General features: G+C 37.7%; 1 protein-coding gene and 1 long non-coding RNA gene across 5 annotated transcripts in view; one reads left to right on the top strand and one right to left on the bottom strand.

Annotated features, from left to right (window-relative positions):
* Positions 1–9,145, top strand: part of TFRC (transferrin receptor) — a 27,805-nt gene extending 18,660 nt beyond the window's left edge. For all 4 annotated transcript variants that reach the window (XM_024754745.1, XM_024754743.1, XM_024754744.1 and 1 more), the window contains 6 exons: positions 1,024–1,091; positions 1,802–1,860; positions 2,057–2,138; positions 4,147–4,368; positions 5,346–5,486; positions 6,106–9,145. In XM_024754745.1, the coding sequence (XP_024610513.1) occupies positions 1,024–1,091; positions 1,802–1,860; positions 2,057–2,138; positions 4,147–4,368; positions 5,346–5,486; positions 6,106–6,348 (815 nt within the window). In that variant the 3' untranslated portion in view covers positions 6,349–9,145. The remainder of the gene's footprint in view (positions 1–1,023; positions 1,092–1,801; positions 1,861–2,056; positions 2,139–4,146; positions 4,369–5,345; positions 5,487–6,105) is intronic.
* LOC112406078 (uncharacterized) overlaps positions 1–23,504 on the bottom strand; it is a 46,019-nt gene that overhangs the window by 10,976 nt on the left and 11,539 nt on the right. Inside the window, exons 4-5 of the long non-coding RNA XR_003004486.1 lie at positions 14,599–14,664; positions 9,325–9,382 (exon numbers count right to left, since the gene is read on the bottom strand). This is a non-coding gene — a long non-coding RNA (uncharacterized LOC112406078). The remainder of the gene's footprint in view (positions 1–9,324; positions 9,383–14,598; positions 14,665–23,504) is intronic.

The raw sequence follows: 23,504 nt of genomic DNA, 5'->3' as shown, positions 1-23,504 counted from the left end.
GTATGCGGGCCTCTCACTGTTGTGGCTTCTCCCATTTTGGAGCACAGGCTCTGGACGCGCAGGCTCAGCGGCCATGGCTCGCAGGTCCAGCCGCTCTGCGGCATGTGGGATCTTCCTGGACTGGGGCACGAACCCGTGTCCCCTGCATCGACAGGCGGACTCAACCACTGTGCCACCTGGGAAGCCCTAGCTTCCTTTTAAATAGTGGATTAAGTTATAGAATGGGTACAGACTGCCTTGTCTAGAGCAATGGTCTTAATGTGGTCCCAGATCAGCAGCATCAGGATCACCTGGGAACTGTTAGAAATGCAAAATTTCAGGCCCTACCCCAGACCGTTTGAATCAGAATCTGGAGCATAGTGTCCAGCAAACTGTGTTCTAACAGGTGCTTTAGGTGATTCAGTTGCACTAAAGTTTGAGAACCACTAGTTCTCTACTTTGGACCAGAAGGAACTAAACCATATCAATAGAATGGTATTATTTCTAGAGACTAATTCACAACTTGCTAGATTGTGGCATCATGGATAGAAATACAAGGTAATCAAACTTCTGAAAGAGTTCGGAGTTATTTAACGTACAGATGTAGCTAGTGGATGAACTGGAGAGTGATGAAATGTCTACTTTGGGAATAAAAAGGCGTTACAATTAAACTAAAATTTATTAGGTTAGTCATTATTGCCATTTTACCTTTGCAGCAGAATGTACTGAACATAGCAAGCTTACTGTAGCTAATAGATGCCTACCCTAACATGGGTGAACCAAAAAGATACCAGAAAAACAAGTCATTAACATTAAATATGCAAACTCAAGGAGTAAGAGCTTCAGTTGAGTGAAATTAGGGTTATCAGTCACGAAAGAGCTTGACCCAACCATTTTTTTAATCTACTTCATTAAGAGGATAGTTGTTGTATATGCCACTGATCTAGGTTATTGTCTTCCTGTTTGCCAAGTAGTTTTATAGAAGTAGCACTGTGCAAATTGCTTGACTAAAGAAAGAGCAGTGTTAAAATAATCTCTTTGCAGGTACCAGCAAGTTCAAAGTTTCTTCCAGCCCACTGTTGTATTCGCTTATTGAGAAGACGATGCAAGATGTGAGTGTATACCTACTTATGAAAGTGTAATATAAATCAGACAAAAAATTAAGTTGAAAAACATTGATATTTAAACTGTAGGTGCCCACAGAGGTTATCTATAGAGTCAGAATGTTAAGGAAGGTTTAAATGAACTTGAACCATACCTGAGACTTAAATAAGAAGGCCAGATGAGATAGTCATTGAATAAAAACAGACATGTGAATGAGTGAGGAACAAAGTTTCCCTGATGGGATTAGAGACAATATATTGGAGTGACTGAAGTTGGAGAGAAATAAGGGTCAGGGAACTTGACCTTGATCCCATGGGAAACTAGGGATTGCTATAGGGTCTCCAACAGGGCAGTAATGTGCTTGCAGGTTAGGCTGGCAGTAGTATAAAATGTGCTGGAAGGAAGAAACCAGAAAGAAGAGAGGCAGATCATAAAGACTAGAGATGGCTTTTAAAACTGTGGGGAAGTCACCTTTAAAATGTTAAGAAGGAAAACTTTTTTTTCTCACCATAACTAGAGGAACTAACAGCACGAGCCTAGTAGAAGTAACTTCAGAAATTTGGGATTGTTTTAACTGTCTTAAATTTTTTTCAAGAAGATGTAATAAAAAATTTAATATTTTTAATAAATGTTTATAGAGAAAAATGTTAGTGACTAGCCTGAATGAATAAGTCCAGAAAGGTTCACTGTAATGATAAAATAATGCCTTATTTTACAGGTGAAACATCCAGTTACTGGGCTCTCTCTATATCGGGACAGCAACTGGATCAACAAAGTGTAAGTTGAGATAAGTGAATGAATAGCTAATAGAAAAGCAGAGTCACTCAGTAAGTAGCACCTACTGTGTTAGGCAGAGGTTTAAACATAACCTTGCAGTGAGTTAAAATTTACTTGGGGGTAGGGTGGGGTTGCATGTAGCACAGTCTTTTTCTTTAGATAACTTTCTAAAAACACATTCCTGCTTTTCTTGCAGCGAGAAACTTTCTTTTGATAATGCTGCTTTCCCTTTCCTTGCATATTCTGGAATCCCAGCAGTCTCTTTCTGTTTTTGTGAGGTAAGTCTGAAGAACGCTACGGCATTATATCTTAGATCTTCTTTCGTCAGTTTTGAGGCCAAGTTTCCTAGAGTGCTTAGTATGTTTTGAGAAGTTAGATACCTGCAATTATTGTAATGTCCCTTATTATCAGTCTTAAGACAGAATTTTAATCTCAGCTTAGTTAGCATTTGAGTTTATTTGCTAAACTTCTTCAGTTATGCATGATGAGCTTTTTTGTTTTTGTTTTTGTTTTGCGGTACGTGGGCCTCTCACTGTTGTGGCCTCTCCCATTGCGGAGCACAGGCTCCGGACGCGCAGGCTCAGGGGCCGTGGCTCACGGGCCTAGCCTCTCCACGGCACATGGGATCTTCCCGGACCGGGGCACGAACCCGTGTCCCCTGCATCAGCAGGCGGGCTCTCAACCACTGCGCCACCAGGGAAGCCCCATGATGAGTTTTAATAATAAGGCCGTCTACTGAACAGTGCAGTATAGAATATTTCCTTCAAACAAAGTTCTACAGGATAATACTGTTCTTGATGCCTGTTGAAATACGGTTGTAGATGTTCATCCTGAAATGTTAGTCTCTTAAGCAGGGATTATAGATAAAAGCAGAAAAACCAAACAGAGGTAAGATTTTTAAGAGACAGAACTTTGAACTGACCAAGTTGGAAAACAAGATTGACTTGGTACAAGAGCCAGTTAGAAGGCACTAAAAACCAGGCAGAGTAAAAAGCATGATGAAGGCTTCTGTGCTGAAGGCTAGAGTTGGAAAACCAGCTCTGTAGCAGGCTCTCTGGAGGTGTGAAGAGATCCCAGAGTTAGTCTAAGGGGTCAGGGTGGAAGCTATTGACTTCGGCATCAAATTGATGATGCAGCAGAGGCCAGGTCCTTAATAGACTTCTTACCACTGGGTGTTTTAGCCTGGAACTAGGACAGAAAGGTGTGAAGTGAGGGAGTGATGAAAGAACTGGATTTGGAGATTAACATAGCTGGAATTCCCCTGACTTTCTGCTAGAGCAACAGTATGAATGGTATTTAAATATCTGGTCATTATGTCTATTTAGTACTTTAGGAAGAACTGAGCGTCAGGTCCTAGGGTTGAGGAAACTTATGGATGATTTCTGTTGACCTTCAGAAGTCATGTTTTTTTTAAAAACTTCTTAATGATTCCTAGCAGTGCTGGTTCAGAGGTATAGGTAATACAGATATATAGAGTCTGAAAGTAAAGAATTGAGGTCAAACCAAAGGTTTGGCAATGAGATTGTCTCCGGGGACAGTGGTAGGGAATAGAGTTGAAGAAATAGCTACTAGGGGCTTCCCTGGTGGCGCAGTGGTTGAGAGTCCGCCTGCCGGTGCAGGGGACACGGGTTCGTGCCCCAGTCCGGGAATATCCCACATGCCGCGGAGCGGCTGGGCCCGTGACCCATGGCCACTGAGCCTGCACGTCCGGAGCCTGTGCTCCGCGACAGGAGAGGCCACAACAGTAAGAGGCCCGCGTACCGCAAAAAAAAAAAAAAGAGCTACTAAAGTTGTCCAGTGAAAGTGGAGAGGAGTTCTTGTGAGCATCAAACAGTCTTGTTAGAAAGGTAACATGTATGAATGGATGAATGCTGCATGAAGAAGGAGGTAAATTTTTGTCTAAAAGTAACACTTTATATTGAAAGTACATTTCACATGTGCTCTCCTCTTTCCTCATTAATATGGGCCAAACTTCCCAGAGAGAAGGGAATAAGGATATAAACCTCAAGGAATTTGGCTAGAAATCTGTTTAGGGTCTGTGATGTGATAGAACAGGGATTCTTTGGAACCTAGAAGAAACTAATCATTCCAGCAGTAGGCTAGGTTCAGAGGAACTAGCAAAAGCCGTATCTTCTTAAAGTAGTGGATATGAGACAAAGTTGGAGTAGGAATGTATTAGAAGCAAAGGAAGAATTACAGTTACTATTACTTTGATGGGGAAACTAGAACGTGAGGTTCCTAGTCTTACAACCCACCTGAGTACATTAACCTACCTTTGTTTTCCAGGACACAGATTACCCTTATTTGGGTACTCCCATGGATACCTACGAGGTACTGAATCAGAATGTTCCTCAGTTGAACAAAATGGCACGTGCAGCAGCAGAAGTAGCCGGTCTGCTTGTGATTAAACTTACCCATGATGTTGAATTGAACCTGAACTATGAGATGTATAATGACAAAATACTTTGGTTTGTGAGAGAAATGAACCAGTTCAGAGCAGACATAAAGGTGAGCACTAACTAAAATCAGGTTCTTACTGCTGAAGTATCAAGCAGGTTGAAGAATAATGTTTAGCTGTTCCTGGGCAGCATGATTGGTAGCCAAAGTATGTTTTAAAGTGAACTGAAGTATAATTTTGCTTAGAATCCATAACTCATTTGAAAGGGAAGTTGGGAGGATGAAGGCTATAGATATAGGATAGACCACAGCAAGTCTTTCAGAATCTAAAATCGTGTTAAGCTTTCTCTCATTCATGTATTCCAGCAACCCATAAAGAAGTTGGGCCTAGAGAATATAAAGATCTCAACTATGACTCTGAACCTATGAGTTTGGGCCACATGTGCCTTGCAGAGATGACATGGATGGAGAGAGAACATAGCCAGTGGTTAAAGTGTTATTTAGTGTTGATCCTTTGTGTCTAATATTCAAACATTTGATAAAACCAAATTAATTAATAAGTGGCTTTTATGGTACTAGAAGTCAATTTAACAGATCCCTTAAATGATGTAAATCATTGATAACCAAATCCTAATTATTAGGATTGGCTTACTTGAAACTAATTGTAACTGATCAGAAACTGGGACTTACCAGATGGAAATTCTGAAGTTCACTGAACCAAAATGTTTGAAGTTTGCCACCAAAAGGAAATTGAACTGGAAAGAATATACTACACAGGATTATATACTTTTACTAAGTACATTATGTTACATTTCTTGATGAGGATGGTTTTCTTATGAGACTAAGAATGGATAACTGTACTATCTGCTGAGCTGAAATATGAGTGTGTTATGAGTTTATAAAGCTTGGAACCTCCTGTACAAGATGGTTAAGTCTAGCTTTTGCTGGCTTGAGCTTGTCTGTGAGTCTCACCCCCTTTTATCAGAATCATTTCAGTTAGTACACCTAAATTTAGAAAGGTATATAGAATAACATCCTTAGAAATATAACGTCTAATAAATAGTGAGTTTAATGTCTTTCTGCTTCAGGAGATGGGTCTGAATCTACAGTGGTTGTATTCTGCTCGTGGAGACTTCTTCCGTGCTACGTCTAGACTAACAACAGATTACAAGAATGCTGAGAGGACAAACAGATTTGTCATGAGGGAGATCAATGACCGTATCATGAAAGTACGTAAACCTTTAGAAAAGGAGGAATTCAAGTATGTGCATTTTTAATTGGTAAATCTTGTGTTTCTAAAAAGTAGAATAATAATTCCAGGAGCCTAAAATCCTTTGCTGCTTTAGAATTCAGCACAAATTTTAACTTTTACTTATTAGCAAGGTATAAAGCCAACATATCTAAACTGGAAATACAAAAGACATTTGACGTCGTATTAACTTTTTTAGGCTTTAAAAACATTTTAAAGAAGGGATCATTAATGGTTTTTAGCTGTCATTTTCTCTGTATTTCTGTTTAATTTAGCCCTTAGCTGCTTTTAGCCTAGTCTGCTTGGAAGAAGCAGAAGACTGCATTACAGTGGAAACTTGTAAACCTTCCCTATATAGGCTCCGACCAAAAATAAAAAATAAAAAATACCCAATGCAGTTAGAGTTTACAAAGGAATTGACGACTTGCTTTACAATTTTAACATTAGAAGATTAGTAGCCTGTTCTCAACATTCTTAAATTCAGGGAAATTTTAACATTTGAAGTGAGAGAATGACAGTTGTTTTACTCTATCAGGTCCTTTCCTCACAACAAAAGTCACAGCACTGTGTAAGCTCCCTTGTATGTTTTGTTTTCGTAGGTGGAATATCACTTCCTGTCACCCTACGTATCTCCAAGAGAGTCTCCTTTCCGACATATCTTCTGGGGCTCTGGCTCTCACACTCTGTCAGCTTTACTAGAGCACTTAAAGCTGCGGCAGAAAAATAACGGTGCTTTTAATGAAACACTGTTGAAAAACCAGTTGGCTCTAGCAACTTGGACTATTCAGGGAGCTGCAAATGCCCTCTCTGGTGACATCTGGGACATTGACAATGAATTTTAAATGTGATACTCATAACTTATATAAGAACATCAGGGTAGTGTGGTTCCTAGACTTGTGTTGGTTGTGCTAAATTTTCAGTAGGGCTACAAAACCTAATGTTGTTAAAATTCTACCCAATCTTGGTACTAATAGATGTCTTTAGGCAGCAGCTTTTAATACAGGGTAGGTGCCTGCACTTCAAGTTCAAGTGACTAACCACTTAAAAAAATGTTCACGATAGAATATTTTCTCTGATTATCTCTAGGGTTTTAAGTGCTTTGTAATGGTAACTGCCTCTTTCCTGTTACAGTTATGAAAAAGTCAGAACCATTTATGTGAACTATTGCTCTAAATCCTAAGTGCGTGAACTGGTATCTTTTGAATTGGAGGAGGAAGGTGATATCTGCTGAAGGTGGAAAGTGGTAGCTTAGTGTGATCCTCCACCTTCACTGGATGCTATATAGGAGATCCCAGTCTGTAAGGCTTTACTCTCCACATGAGATCTCTGCCTTCTTTAAGGATTTAGCTCGTTTCCACATCTGAAAGGGAAACAGTTCACTTTCAGAAGAGATGGGACTTGTTTTCTTGCCAGTGAGGTCTGAAATAGAGGTCCTTCAGCTGCATAAAAGGAGGCTCAACTGTTTATCACAGGAGTAAGGCCTTAATGTGTTAACCTCAAGATTATGTATGAAAAGAGGAGACCAGAAGCCAAAGACCTAGTATATTTTCTCTTCCTCTGTCCCTTGTCCCATAAACCTTTGTTAGTTTTTTGTTTTCGTTTTTTCCGAGGTATTTTGAAAGAGAACCAAGTTTTAGGTGTTTAATTTCAAACTCAGTTCGTCAGACTTTAAAGAACACACTGCCAAATTTTGGCCAAAGTGTTAATTTTTTGGAAAAGCTTCCTGTCATTTTGGCACTGAGATATTTATTGTTTATTTATCAGTGACAGAGTTCACTATAAATGGTGTTTTTTTTATAGAAGATAATTATCGGAAGCAGTGCCTTCCATAATTATGACAGTTATACTGTCGTTTTTTTTTTAAATAATAGCAGCATCTGCTAGTAAAACCCAACAGATACTGGAAGTTTTGCATTTGTGGTCGACACTTACGGGTGTTAGAAAACAACCGCAAGCCAAATAAAATTATAAAGCTAAGTCTTGGAGCAGAATTAAATTTAATTAGCGGTTGCTAATCAAGTTAAATTTCTATTTAGCTAATCAGATAAAAACAGCAGTTCCCCTAAATGCAGTGAATTGTGACCAAGTTATAAATTAACGTCACTTAAAAGCTGTGATCGTACTCATACATGCAAAATTTTACAGCTCAATTTATCCAAGGTGTAACTTTAATTCGAATTTTGCAAAATTTCCAGTACCTTTGTCACAAACCTAACTCACATTATCGGGAGCAGTGTCTTCCATAATGTATAAAGAACAAGGTAGTTTTTGCCTACCACAGTGTCTATATCGGAGACAGTGATCTCCATATGTTACACTAAGGGTGTACGTAATTATCGGGAACAGTGTTTCCCATAATTTTCTTCATGCAATGACGTCTTCAAAGCTTGAAGATCGTTAGTATCTAACATGTATTCCCAGCTCCCTATAATTCTCTTTTAGTTTTAGTTGCAGAAACATGGAGGTCATTAAGCATTTGGTAGATAACTTCAACCACTGTAAAATAAAATTCCTTCAAGAGTCTTTGTTTTTAAACCTAACGTTGTGTTTTGTTATATTTGTGGTTTCCCCACGTCTTCTGTTTAGCGGGATAGTGGCATACATTTATAATGTTTGCTGTTGTCAAATGAATTTAACTTTATCCCCTTATTTGCATGTTATCTCCTATAAACTTAGTTCATACAAGTTTGAATCCAGAATTGACCTTTTAGCTTAAAGCAGGGGAAACGTATATAGGAGTTTGGGGGGGAGGGAGGAGTGGAGGGTGTGGGGAGATGAAGCTTGCAAAAAGGTATTTGATCATGTCTCCCCAACCATTAGGATTTGGTGGTTATAAGTTAAACATAGATTTGAACAAATAAGTTTGAGGCTACATCAGTTAGGACTTTATTTTCTACTCAGCCATCATTATAAACCTGATAATCAGCTGTTCTAAGGCAGTTCAATACTGTCGCCTAAGAAAAACTCCATAGGGTCTCTTCAGATTCTTAAACTTAGTGTCATTTATGTAAGTTAAAATAGATGTAGATTAATACGGTCTCACTGATTTGACCATTCACAGTCTATTTTAGTCTTTACGGTGTTTTATCTTGAACTGATATTTAGTGGTAAGTGAAAAGGTCATAGCTGGGATTCCTGGTTTGAGTATCATTCTTTACCGTATTTTAATGAAAGTTCAGTGACTTCAAGGCATATTATGAACAATGGGCATATATTTTACAACAGTAAATCTCTTCAGAAAACTTTTCTGTAGTTAGGACTAAGTTATTTACAATCAAACAAGTCAGTAGTGGTAAGGGGCTTAATATTCCTGAATGAAATGTGTATCTTGACTAGTGACAACCAACTGGTCTTCAGATTTTTTTTGTTTTAGATGTCATGTGCATTTTGAAGGTAAAGCATAAAATGAGTGAGCTTTGTCATGATTCACTATTCTAGAACTTGCATGACCTTTATTGTGTTTCCTTTTGAATGTTCTTGAAATTTTAGTTGGCTAAACATGGTTTATTAGACTTGTCAACTTACTGCTCAGCTGTGTCTTCGTAAACAAGTGATATGCCCTTATAATTGTATACAATCTGGTATGTACAACAATGTGGAGATTCCTTATCTGATTTAATAAAATGCTTGAACACTGTTGTCATTTTTAATAGACTTTTTAGATCAGTTTTAGGTTCCCAGGAAAACTGAGCAGAAAGTACAGAGAGGTCCCATATACTCCCTGCCTGCACCCTGCTCCCACCCCAGTTTCCCCCACTATTGACATCCTGAGAGCCCCACCCCCAAGAAGTACCTTTGTCACAATCAATGAATCTCACCTGACACATCATTATCGTCCATAGTTGACATTACGATTCACTCTTGGTGGTGTACATCCTATGGGTTTGGACAAATGTATAATGACATTTTTACCATTATGGTACAACACAGAATAATTTTACTGCCCTGGAAATCCTCTGTGCTCTGCCTCTTCATCTTCCCTTCCCAGGAACCCCTGGCAACCCTTGATATTTTTACTGTCTCCATAGTTTTGCCTTTTCCAGAATGTCGTATAGTTAGAATCATACAATTCATTCAATCTAGCTTTTTCAGATTGGCTTTTTTCACTTAGTAATATGCATTTAAGATTCCTCTGTGTCTTTTCATGGCTTGATAGGTCATTACTTTTTAGTGCTGGATAATATTCCATTGTCTGGATGTAACAGTTTATTTCTCCATTCACCTACCAAAGAACATATTTGTTGCTTCCAAATTTTGGCAATTACGAGTAAAGCTACTATAAACGTGTACAGGTTTTTTGTGGACATAAGTTTTAGTTCATTTGGGTAAATACCAAGGAGTGCAATTGCTGGATTATATGGGAAGAGTATCTTTAGTTTTGTAAGAAATTTCCAAACTGTCTTCCAAGGTAACTATACCATTTCGCATTCCCACTAGCAGTGAATGAGAGTTCCTGTTGCTCCACGTCCTTGTCAGCATTTGGTGGAGTCGGTGTTTTGGATTTTGGGCATTCTAGTAGGTGTGTAGTGGTATCTCATTTTAATTTGCATTTCCCTAATGACAAGATGTTTTATATTCTTACTTACCAAGTGTATATCTTTGGTGAAGTGTCTGTTCAGATCTTTTGCTCCTATTTTAAGCAGGTTGTTTGTTTTCTTATTGTTGAGTTTTAAGAATTTTTTTGTATATTTTAGATAACAGTCCTTTATTAGATATGTGTTTTACAAGTATTTTTCCCCAGTTTGTGGTTTGTCTTCTCATTCTCTTGAAAGTGTCTTTTGCAGAGCAGAATTTTTTAATTTTAAAGAAGTCCAGCTTATCACTTATTTCTTTCATGGATCACCAAACCCATCTAGGTTTTTCCCTGTGTCATCTTCTAGGAGTTTTAGTTTTCCATTTAACATTTAGGTCTGAGCTATTTTCAGGTAATTTTTCTAAATGGTATATGGTTCATTTTTTTTGCATGTGGTTGTCCAATTGGTCATTGGTTTTCAGTAAGAATACTCTAGCAGGTCACATCATTTGCAAATATTTTCTCCCATTCTGTAGGTTGTCTTTTTGTTTTGGATTAATTTCCAAAATATACAAACAGCTCATACAGCTCAGTATCAAAAAACAACCCAATAAAGAAATGGGCAGAAGATCTAAATAGATGTTTCTCCAAAGAAGACATTTAGATGGCCAAAAGGCACATGAAAAGATGCTCAACATCACTAATTATTAGAGAAATGCCAATCAAAATGACAATGAGGTACCACCTCACACCAGTCAGAATGGCCATCAGAAAAATCTATAAACAATAAATGCTGGAGAGGGTGTGGAGAAAAGGGAATCCTCCTACACTGTTGGTGGGAATGTAAATTGGTGCAGCTACTATGGAAAACAGTATGGAGGTCCATTAGAAAACTAAAAATAGAGCTACCACATGACCCAGCAATCCCACTCCTGGGCATATATCTGGAGGAAACCATAATTCGAAAAGATATGTGTACCCCAATGTTCATAGCCAGCACTATCTACAATAGCTGAGACAGAAGCAACCTAAATGCCCATGGACAGATGAATGGATAAAGAAGATGTGGTATACATATACAGTGGAATACTACTCAGTCATACAAAAGAATGAAATAACGCCATTTGCAGCAACATGGATGGACCTAGAGATTATCATGGTAAGTGAAGTAAGCTAGACAGAGAAAGACAAATATCATACATCACTTATATGTGGAATCTAAAAAAAACCCAAAAAACAAAGGATACAAATGAGCCTATGTACAAAACATAAACAGACCCACAGACATGGAAAACAAACTTATGGTTAACAAAGGGGAAAGGGGGGAGGGAAAAGGAGAAATTAGGAGTTTGGGATTAACATAAACACAATACTATGTTGTCTTTTCATGGCTTGATAGGTCATTACTTTTTAGTGCTGGATAATATTCCATTGTCTGGATGTAACAGTTTATTTCTCCATTCACCTACCAAAGAACATATTTGTTGCTTCCAAATTTTGGCAATTACGAGTAAAGCTACTATAAACGTGTACAGGTTTTTTGTGGACATAAGTTTTAGTTCATTTGGGTAAATACCAAGGAGTGCAATTGCTGGATTATATGGGAAGAGTATCTTTAGTTTTGTAAGAAATTTCCAAACTGTCTTCCAAGGTAACTATACCATTTCGCATTCCCACTAGCAGTGAATGAGAGTTCCTGTTGCTCCACGTCCTTGTCAGCATTTGGTGGAGTCGGTGTTTTGGATTTTGGGCATTCTAGTAGGTGTGTAGTGGTATCTCATTTTAATTTGCATTTCCCTAATGACAAGATGTTTTATATTCTTACTTACCAAGTGTATATCTTTGGTGAAGTGTCTGTTCAGATCTTTTGCTCCTATTTTAAGCAGGTTGTTTGTTTTCTTATTGTTGAGTTTTAAGAATTTTTTTGTATATTTTAGATAACAGTCCTTTATTAGATATGTGTTTTACAAGTATTTTTCCCCAGTTTGTGGTTTGTCTTCTCATTCTCTTGAAAGTGTCTTTTGCAGAGCAGAATTTTTTAATTTTAAAGAAGTCCAGCTTATCACTTATTTCTTTCATGGATCACCAAACCCATCTAGGTTTTTCCCTGTGTCATCTTCTAGGAGTTTTAGTTTTCCATTTAACATTTAGGTCTGAGCTATTTTCAGGTAATTTTTCTAAATGGTATATGGTTCATTTTTTTTGCATGTGGTTGTCCAATTGGTCATTGGTTTTCAGTAAGAATACTCTAGCAGGTCACATCATTTGCAAATATTTTCTCCCATTCTGTAGGTTGTCTTTTTGTTTTGGATTAATTTCCAAAATATACAAACAGCTCATACAGCTCAGTATCAAAAAACAACCCAATAAAGAAATGGGCAGAAGATCTAAATAGATGTTTCTCCAAAGAAGACATTTAGATGGCCAAAAGGCACATGAAAAGATGCTCAACATCACTAATTATTAGAGAAATGCCAATCAAAATGACAATGAGGTACCACCTCACACCAGTCAGAATGGCCATCAGAAAAATCTATAAACAATAAATGCTGGAGAGGGTGTGGAGAAAAGGGAATCCTCCTACACTGTTGGTGGGAATGTAAATTGGTGCAGCTACTATGGAAAACAGTATGGAGGTCCATTAGAAAACTAAAAATAGAGCTACCACATGACCCAGCAATCCCACTCCTGGGCATATATCTGGAGGAAACCATAATTCGAAAAGATATGTGTACCCCAATGTTCATAGCCAGCACTATCTACAATAGCTGAGACAGAAGCAACCTAAATGCCCATGGACAGATGAATGGATAAAGAAGATGTGGTATACATATACAGTGGAATACTACTCAGTCATACAAAAGAATGAAATAACGCCTCGAAAAGATATGTGTACCCCAATGTTCATAGCCAGCACTATCTACAATAGCTGAGACAGAAGCAACCTAAATGCCCATGGACAGATGAATGGATAAAGAAGATGTGGTATACATATACAGTGGAATACTACTCAGTCATACAAAAGAATGAAATAACGCCATTTGCAGCAACATGGATGGACCTAGAGATTATCATGGTAAGTGAAGTAAGCTAGACAGAGAAAGACAAATATCATACATCACTTATATGTGGAATCTAAAAAAAACCCAAAAAACAAAGGATACAAATGAGCCTATGTACAAAACATAAACAGACCCACAGACATGGAAAACAAACTTATGGTTAACAAAGGGGAAAGGGGGGAGGGAAAAGGAGAAATTAGGAGTTTGGGATTAACATAAACACAATACTATGTATAAAATAGATAACCAACAAGGACCTACTGTATAGCACAGGGAACTATGCTCAATATTTTATAATAACTTATAAGGAAAAAGAATCTGAAAAAGAATACATATATAAAACTGAATCACTGCTGTACACCTGAAGCTAACAACATTGTAAATCAACTATACTTCAATTAAAAAAAAAGAAAACTCTAGCAGGACCTATTTTGTTCACCCTCCCCCTCCAAAATAGGTGAGTTACCTATCTAATTTTAATTTTTAGCCACATTAAAAACCTAAAAAGAAACATGAAATTTTAGTATATTTAAAATCAATATATTCAAAATGCTATTATTTTAACAGGTACACGTTAAAAATTATTGCCAAGACATTTTATATTCCTTTTTCCATACTAAGTCTTCAAAATCCATTGTGCTTATCACATCACAATTTGGGTTATCCCTATTTCGAGTGCTCAATAGCTAATGGTTAGTGGACACTGCTGCTCTATAGTAAAAGGCATAATTGGTAAGGGTTTTATTTTACAGGCTTTCTACTAAGCAATTACCAAAAAAACCATTATACAACTGAATCTCGTAGCTACAAGTGCCAGCCAGAATTCTTCAGTACGCTTGCAGGAATTGCAGCCACTAGAACTGGGAGGCCTTTTAATTGCCTCACCTATGTCCAAGCTTTCCCCTGTCAGAATTAGTAGCCACGTGCACAGCCTGGAAAAAAATCAAGACAATAGATGACTGTATTCTAAGGAAAATGTGCCTTGTGAAAGGTGATGGGCCAGGAGGCAGCCCTAAACAAATATTTGAAGAGACATATGGTTGGTTATCTGCAACATATACCTTCGCTTGGAATTGAACACATCAGATACCATTATCTTCCTTGTAGCTATCAATGGGCTTACCTTCTTAGGTGCTTGAGTTAAAGCCTTTGTAGTTTGCTACATCTGTCCTTTAAACTACCTAATGTTTAATCCATCCCAAATTGATTATTTTGACTAGTTGTTAATGCCTTTTTAGAAAAATGTTTACATACTAATGGTCAAAGTGCAGAAGGGTCTGTATTGAAAAGATTTTCCTCTTGGCCCCCACAATTTCTCCCTCTAAATATCCACAATCACCAATTTCTTGCATATGCTTTCAAAGTAGTCTATGCATAAGTGAGAGTAGCCGTGAAACCTTCATGAAAGGTGTTCTGGTTCCAGTATCACAATGTAAGCCCCTATAACCCATCCCTCCACTGCTTACGATGATAAACTCTGAGTAAAACAGAAAAAAAAGAAAGGAATAGAAACCCACCTGAGGACTTAAAAAGTAAACACAGGCAAACAGACTGTGGATGGGAGTAAAGCTTGGAGAAGTGACCTTAAAAAAAAAAAAGCGTGAGAGTTGGTAAGGACAAAAAGAGAGGACAAACAAAAAACTAATAAAATATGCCAAGGTCCAACTATATCAATAATTACATCAGTGACACGTTAACATTCTAATCAAAAAGTTCATTTAAATGCTGCCTACAAGAAACACTTTAAAAACACAGATAAGTTGAAAGTTAAAGGATGGAAAACAAAGAACATGTAAATTAGCATAATAAGACTAGAATGGCTATATAAACACCAGATAAAAATAGACTTTAAGACAAAGATTATCATAGATAAAAATAGGAACATTTCATGATAAACAGGACAATTCATTGGGAAGATAGTACAATTATAAATATGTATGTAGGATGCCTGATAGCCTTAAATACATAATTAAAAGTTTATAGCATTGTGGGGAGAAACATAATTCTGCCATAGTAGATTTAACACCCACTTCTTAGAAGTCATTAGAACAATTAGACATATCAGGACAAAAGATCTGAACCACTTTTTCAGCCACCTCAATCTAACTGATGTTTATAGGACACTACATCCAACAAGTGCAAAATACTATTTTTTTTGAGGTATGCACGGTAAATTCAAGACGGACCATATGCTGGGCTCTACAAGGCTCAGATTAAAAAGTATTGAAATTATACATGGTGTGTTCTCTGATCACAAAGGAATTAAATTTTTAATTTAAAATCAGTAACAACATATCCAGAAACCCCCGAAACCTCAGGAAATTAAATAGCACATTTGTAAATAATTTATTCATCAAAAAGATGAAGTCACAAGGGAAATTAGAAAATATTTTAAATTTAATGATAATTACAACATAAAATTGTGGATGCAGGTAAAGCAGTGCTTGGAGATGCACTGCTCATTACAGAAGCCACTGGATACATGTGACTAAATTTAAATTAATACAAAAGTTCAATTCTTCAGATACACTGGCCACATATCAAGTGCTCAACAGTTACATATGGCTAGTGGCTACTCTACTGGACAGCAGAAAACAGAATACTTCCATCACTGCAGAAAGTGCTATTGAATAGTCATGGCTTAGAGGGAAGCTTATAGTTTTAAATAATTATATTAGAAAAACATCTAAAATCAATTACCTAAGTTTCCATCTTAATAAGTTAGAGAAAGAAAAGCAAAGTAAGCTTACATGAAATAGAAGAAAGGAAATACAATAAAGAGCAAAAATCAATGACACGAAAATCATATAATAGATAAAATTAACAAAGCCAAAATCTGATTCTTTGGAATGAAAAATGAAATAGAAAAACCCCTAGCTAGAGCAATGAAGAAAAAAAGATGATGGAAAACAATTACCAATATCAAGAATGAAAAAGGTTATCACTACAGATCCTATGACATTAAAGGATAGTAAAGGTATATCACAAACAATTTTATGCCAACAAATTAGACCACTTACGTGAAGTAGACAAATGTACTGACAAATTTAATTATCAAAATTAATACAAGAAAAAATCAGGAAATCTGAATGGCCCTCTATCAAATAAACGGAATTTATCATAACTTTCCATAAAGAAAACTCTAGACTCAGTTTCACTGGTGAAGTCTATCAGACATTCAAGGAAGGACTATCACTAACCTTACACAAACTTTTCCAGAAAACAGAGGCAGAGGAAACTACTGATGTCAGTATAACATACCAAAATCTGACAAAGACATTACAAAAACAAAATTTACAGACCAATATTATCATGAATGTAGCTGCAAAAACTCTTTAACAAAAGACTAGCAAATTGAATCCAACAATATATAAAAGGATAATATATTATGATCATGTAGGGTTTATTCTAGGAATGCAAGGTTAATAATAGTAATAATTGTTAATAATAGTAATCATTACACCCAGGTATTTCATGCCTATGTATACAACCAAGAGAAATAAAAACACAAGTCCACACAAAAATTTATAAGTGATTGTTCATAGAAGCATTATTCATAATAGTTAAAAATTGAAAACAACTCAAATGTCCATTACCTGATGAATGAATAAACAAAATGTGGTATAAGCCTACAATGTGATATTATTTGGCAATAAAAAGAAATGGAATGATGTCAGGGAAGGAAGCCATTTCTCCACCTAAACAACTACTGAGCTGGCAAGAACTGTCTAAAGCAACTATTTTGGAATTCTGGAGTCTAGTTAAATACTTGCAATGTTCAGGGTAGAGCTTGATGAAGAGACTGGTAAATCAGTAAATTCTTGGGAATGTTGGTCTTTCACATAGTGGCTACCATTCCTCCACTACCATCCTCTGAAGCAGGGAGCAGAAAGGAGAGGTGGTGGCCCGTATTCCTGGTGCAGCTTCCTGGACAATAAGAAACTTGTCCTCCAAATATTAGGATTGTGTGTTTTGATTGATAATTGCTGCTTTTGATCACTGAGGGGCCAGCACAAAGGTTGGCCATTGTTTCAACCCCCATGAACTAAAGTGGTTTACAGGGGATTAGAGACAGTATTTCCCTTTGGGAGCCAGACATTTGAGGAAATATTTGTCAGCTTACTGGCTGACTGTAGAGATATCAGACAGAAACTTCAGTGACCACACAAAACAAGGAATACACACTTTGCAAAAATAGTTTGGAGAAGTCACAACAATGGCTCCAGCCCTCAACTAGCAAGATTTACCAATTCCTGAGGAGATGGAGAATTAGATTTCAGAGTTAAAACAACATAATGCTCAATATATATGGTTCTCAATAAAAGAGTTACAGGAAACAGAAACAGGACGGTATAGCCCAATCACGGGGGAAAAAAGATTTCGACAGAAACCATCCCTGAGGAAGCCCAGACACTGGAATTATTAAAGATATTTAAGACAGTTGACTTAACATGCTCAATGAGCTAAAGGAAGCCATGGGCAAAGAAGTAAAGGAAATCAGGAAAACTATGTAGAACAAATGAAAATATCAGTAAAAACATAGAAATTATAAAAAGGACCAAATAAATGCTGGAGCTTAAAAGTGAAATAACAGAAATGAGAAACTCACTAGAGTTATTCAACAGCAAATTTGAGCAGACAGAAGAAAGTATTAGTGAACTTAAAGATAAAGCAATTGGAATTATCCAGTCTGAAGAGCAGAAAAAAAAAAGAATGAAGAGGAGAGCAGCCAAGATGGGAAAGCAGAAAGATCGGAGGCTCACCTCCTCTCACAAGCACACCAAAATCACAACTGTCTGCAGAACAACCATCAGTGAGAAAGACTGGAACCTACCAGAAAAGACCTTCTCCAACTAAAGACATAAAGAAGGAACCACAATGAGACACGTAGAAAGAGCAGACTTGCAATATGATCAAATTTCATATGCCCTAGGTGGGTGGCCCACAAATTAGAAAATAAATACACCGCAGAGGTTCTCCCACAGGAGTGAGAGTTCTGACTTCCACATCAGGCTCCCCAGCCCAGGGGCCCAGCACAGAGAAGACAAGCCCCCAGAGCACTTGGCTTTAAGGCCAGCAGGGTTAATTACAGGAACCCCATCAGACTGGGGAAAACAGAGATTTCACTCTTAAAGGGCACACATAAAATCTCATGTGCATCAGGACACATGGCAAAAAGAGGAATTTGATAGGAGCCTGGGCCAGACTTACCTGCTGGTCTTAGAGAGCCTCCTGGAGAGGTGGCGGGGGTTGGGGGGAGATGGCTGAAACTCACCCTGGGGACATGGACACTGGCTGCAGACATTTTGGGGGGCATTCAGCTGCAAGAGCACTGCTACTGGTGGCTGCTGGCCCCACCCAACAGCCTGTAGGTGCCAGTGCTAGGACACCTCAGGCCAAACAACTAACTGAGCAGGGAGACAGCCCCACCCAACAGCAAACAGAATTCCTAAAGACTTCCTGAGCCCACAGCCACCTCTAGATACGCCTCTAGACATGGCCCTGCCCACCAGAGTGCCAAGACCCAGCTCCACCTACCAGTGGGCAGGCGCCAGAAGCAAGAAAACTATGATCTTGTACCCTGCAGACCACCACCAGCAGGTCAGGCCCTACCCTGGGACCAGCTGGGCCGTGGCCCTGCCCACTAGCAGGCCAATGTAACCTGTGGGACACCCTGGCCCCCATACCCAACAGTGTCAAGAACCCATCTTCCCCAAATGATCTGAAGCAAGCTCTGGGATCCCTGGGCCCTGCTGCCAGACTCCAGGAACCAGCTCTGCCTGCCAGTAGTACAGCATTAACCCCAGGATCTGCCTTCACCTGCCAGTGGGTAGGCAACAGACCCAGCGTCTTCAGGACCCTGACACTGCCCACCAGTGAGCTAGCACTAGCCCCGGCGCCCCCTAGGCTTCTACAAATAGCCACCTTGTGACCAAGCCCTGCTAAACAGCAGTAAGCAGCATCCACACACCGAAGGGTCAGGCAACCAACAAGACTAGGGGCCAAAAAGCCTACCACACTGCCCACAGAGTCAGCCCACCACAACAGAAGAACCCATGCAGCCCTCTTAGGGGGGATTCCCTAAAGCATATAGCTTAGGTGATGAGAGAGGAGTGCGCTGCTGGGATGCATATGACGTCACTTGCATACGAAGGTCACTTTTCCAAGGTCGAGAAATTTAACTAACATACCACATACATAAAAATACAAATAGCAACTTAGACAAAATGAGGTGGCAGAGGAGTATGTTCCAGATGAAGGAACAAAATAAAACCCAAGAAGAACTAAGTGAAGTAGAGATAGGCAATCTCCCTGAGAAACAGTTCAGAGCAATGATTGTAAAGATGATCAAAGCATTCAGGAGAAGAATGGATGCACAGAGTGAGAAGTTATGTTTTTAACAAAGAGTTAGAAAATATAAAGAAAAACCAAACAAAGATGAAGAATACAAAAACTGAAATGAAAAATACACAAGGAGGAATCAATAGTAAATTAAATGATACAGAGGAACAGATCAGTGAGCTGGAAGACAGAGTAGTGGAAATCACTGCTGCTGAACAGAAAAAAGAAAAAAGAATTTAAAAAATGAGGAGAGCTTGAGACTTCTGGAACAACATCAAATGCACTAGTATTCGTATTATAGGAATCCCAGGAGAAGAGAGCCTGAGGGCTGAGAAAATATAATATTCGAAGAGATAATAGATGAAAACTTCCTTAACATGGTAAAGGAAGCAGTCACCCAAGTCCAGGAAGTGCATAGAGTCCCATACAGGATTAACCAAAAGACATGTTGTAATAAAAACGACAAAAATTGAAGATAGAGAATATTAAAAGCAGCAAGGGAAAAGCAACAAATAACATACGAGGGAACTCCCATAAGGCTATCAGCTGATTTTCCTGCAGAAATTCTGCAGACCAGAAGGAAGTGGCACAATATGTTTAAAGTGATGAAAAGGAAGAACCTACAACCAAGAAACCTCTACCCAGGGAGACTCTCATTCAGATTTGATGGAGAAATCAAAAGCTTTACAGACAAGCAAAAGCTAAAAGAATTCCAAACCAGCTTTACAATAAATGCTAAAGGAACTTCTCTAGGTGAAAAAGAAAAGGCCACAACTAGAAACAAGAAAATTATGAAATGAAAGAGCTCATCAGTAAGAGAAAACATACAGTAAATACAAGAATTAATCCACACACAAAGCTAGTACGGAGGTTAAAAACAAAAGTAGCAAAATCATCTGTATCTGCACTAAGTAGTTAAGGGTTAAACAAAACAATTAGATGTAAAACATGATATCAAAAACAGTAATTGTGAGGGGAGAGAGTACAAATGGAAGGTATCTAAAATGTATTTGAAATTAAGGGATTGGCAACTTAAAACAAGTATGTGTATATGTGTGTGTGTGTGTGTGTGTGTGTTGTGTATATATACATACACACACACACACATATATATATATATATATTGCTATATAAAAATCTCACGGTAACCACAAATCAAAAATCTATAACAGATATACACAAAAAAAGAAAAAGGAATCTAAACACAAAGCTAAAGATAGCCATCAAATCACAAGAGAACAAAAGAAGAAAAGGGAAAAAAGACCTACAAATCCAAAACAATTAACAAAATGTCAATAGGAACACACATATCAATAATTACCTTAAATGTAAATGGACTAAATGCTCCAGCCAAAAGACATAAACTGGCTGAATGGATACAAAAACAAGACCCATGTATATGTTGCCTACAAGAGACTCACTTCAGAACTAGAGACACATACAGACTGAAAGTGAGGGGATGAAAAAAAGGTATTCCATGCAAATGGAAATCAATAGAAAGCTGGAGTAGCAATACTTATACCAGACAAAGTAGACTTTAAAATAAAGACTGTTACAAGAGACAAAGAAGGACACTACATAATGATCAAGAGATCAATCCAAGAAAATTGTAAATATATATGCCCCCAACATAGGAGCACCTCAATATATAAGGCAAGTGTTAACTCAATAATAGTAGGGGACTTTAACAGCCCACTTACATCAATGAATAGATCATCCAGACAGAAAAATCAGTAAAGAAACATAGGCTTAAATAAAACATGAGACCAAAGGGGATTTCACTGATACTTATAGAACATTCCATCTGAAAGCAGCAGAATACACATTCTTTTCAAGTGCACATGGAACATTCTCCAGGATAGATCACATGCTGGGGCATAAAGCAAGCCTCAGTAAATTTAAGAAAATTGAAATCATATCAAGCACCCTTTCTGACCATGCTACGAGATTAGAAATCAACTACAAGAAAAAAACTGTAAAGGCTAAACAATGTTACTAAACAACCAATAGATCACTGAAGAAATCAAATAGGAAAGCAAAATATACCTAGAGACAAATGAAAATGAAAACATGACAATCCAAAGCCTTTGGGACACAGCAAAAGCAGTTCTAAGAGGTAAGTTTATAGTGATACAAGCTTACCTCAGGAAACAAGAAAAATCTCAAATAAACAACCTAACCTTACACCTAAAGCAACTAAAAAAGAAGAACAAACAAAACACAAAGTTAGTAGAAGGAAAGACATCATAAAGATCAGAGCAGAAATAAGTGAAATAGAGACAAAGAAAACAATAGAAAAGATCAATGAAACTAAAAGTTGGGTCTTTGAAAAAATAAACAAAATTGGGAATTTCCTGCTTGTCCAGTGGTCAGGACTGGGCGCTTTCACTGCCGAGGCCTGGGTTCAGTCCCTGGTCAGGGAGCTAAGATCCCACAAGCCATGCAGTGCTGCCAAAAAAAAGAAAAGATAAAATTGATAAACCTTTAGCCAGACTCATCAAGAAAAATATGGAGAGGACCCAAATCAATAAAATAAGAAAGAAGTTACAACTGATGCCACAGAAATACAAAGCACTGTAAGAGCCTACTACAGGCAACTACATGCCAATAAAATGGACAACCTAAAAGAAATGGACAATTTCTTAGAAAGGTGCAATCTTCCAAGATTGAACCAGGAAGAAATACAAAAAAATGAACAGACCAATCACAAGTCCTGGAATTGAATTTGTGATTAAAAAACTTCCCAACATACAAAAGTCCAGGACCAGATAGCTTCACAGGTGAAATCTATCAAACATTTAGAGAAGAGTTAACACCTATCCTTCTGAAATTATTCCAAACAATTGCAGAAGAAGGAACACTCCCAAACTCATTCTGAGGCTGCCATCACCCTGATACCAAAACCCAACAAGGATACCACAAAAAAAGAAAGTTAAAGGCCAATAACACGGATGAACATAGAAGCAAAATTCCTTGACAAAATACTAGCAAACTGAATCAAACAATACATTAAAAGGATCATACACCATGATCAAGTGGGATTTATCCCAGGTTTGTAAGGAGTCTTCAATACCCACAAATCAATCAGTGTGATACACCACACAGCAAATTGAAGAATAAAATCCAAATGATCATTTTAATCGATGCAGAAAAACTTTTGATAAAATTCAACTTCCATTTATGATAAAAACTCTTCAGAAAGTGGGCATAGAGGAAACATACCTCAACATAATAAAAGCCATATATGACAAACCCACAGCTAACATCATACTCAACAGTGAACAATTCTTCTAAGATCAGGAACAAGACAAGGATGTCCACTCTTGCCACTATTATTCAACATAGTCTTGGAAGTTCTAGCCACAGCAATTTGAGAAGAAAAAGAAATAAAAGGGATCCAAACTGGAAAAGAAGTAAAACTGTCACCGTTTGCAGATGACATGAGGCTCTACATAGAAAATTCTAAAGATGCTACCAGAAAACAACCAGAGCTCAACGAATTCAGTAAAGTTGCAGGATACAAAATTAATATACAGAAATCCGTTGCATTTCTATACACTTATAACAAGGGATCAGGAAGGGAAATTACAGGAAACAATCCCATTTACCACCACATCAGAAAGACTAAAATACCTAGGAATAAACCTACCTAAGGAGACAAAAGACCTGTTCTCTGAAAAACTATAAGATGCTGATGAAAGAAATCAAAGATGACACAAACAGATGGAAAGATATACCATGTTTCTGGATTGGAAGAATCAGTATTGTCAGATGACTATACTACCAAAGTAATTTACAGACTCAATGCAATCCCTATCAAATTACCAATAGCATTTTTCACAGAATTAGAACAAAAAATTTTACAATTTGTATGGCAATACAAAAGATCCCAAATAACCAAAGCAACCTTGAGAAAGAAAAACGGAGCTGGAGGAATCAGGTTCCCAGCCTTCAAACTATACTACAAAGCTACAGTAATCAAAACAGTATGGTACTGGCACAAAAACAGAAATATAGATCAACGGAACAGGATGGGAATTCCAGAGATAAACCCACGCACCTATGTTCACCTAAGCTATGA

This window comes from Neophocaena asiaeorientalis, unplaced genomic scaffold (assembly GCF_003031525.2).
Source record: "Neophocaena asiaeorientalis asiaeorientalis breed wild unplaced genomic scaffold, Neophocaena_asiaeorientalis_V1.1 scaffold423, whole genome shotgun sequence".
In the NCBI taxonomy this organism is placed as follows: domain Eukaryota; kingdom Metazoa; phylum Chordata; class Mammalia; order Artiodactyla; family Phocoenidae; genus Neophocaena; species Neophocaena asiaeorientalis.
Note: the sequence above shows the minus strand (reverse complement) of the source record. Positions and strands in the feature narration are given on the sequence as shown.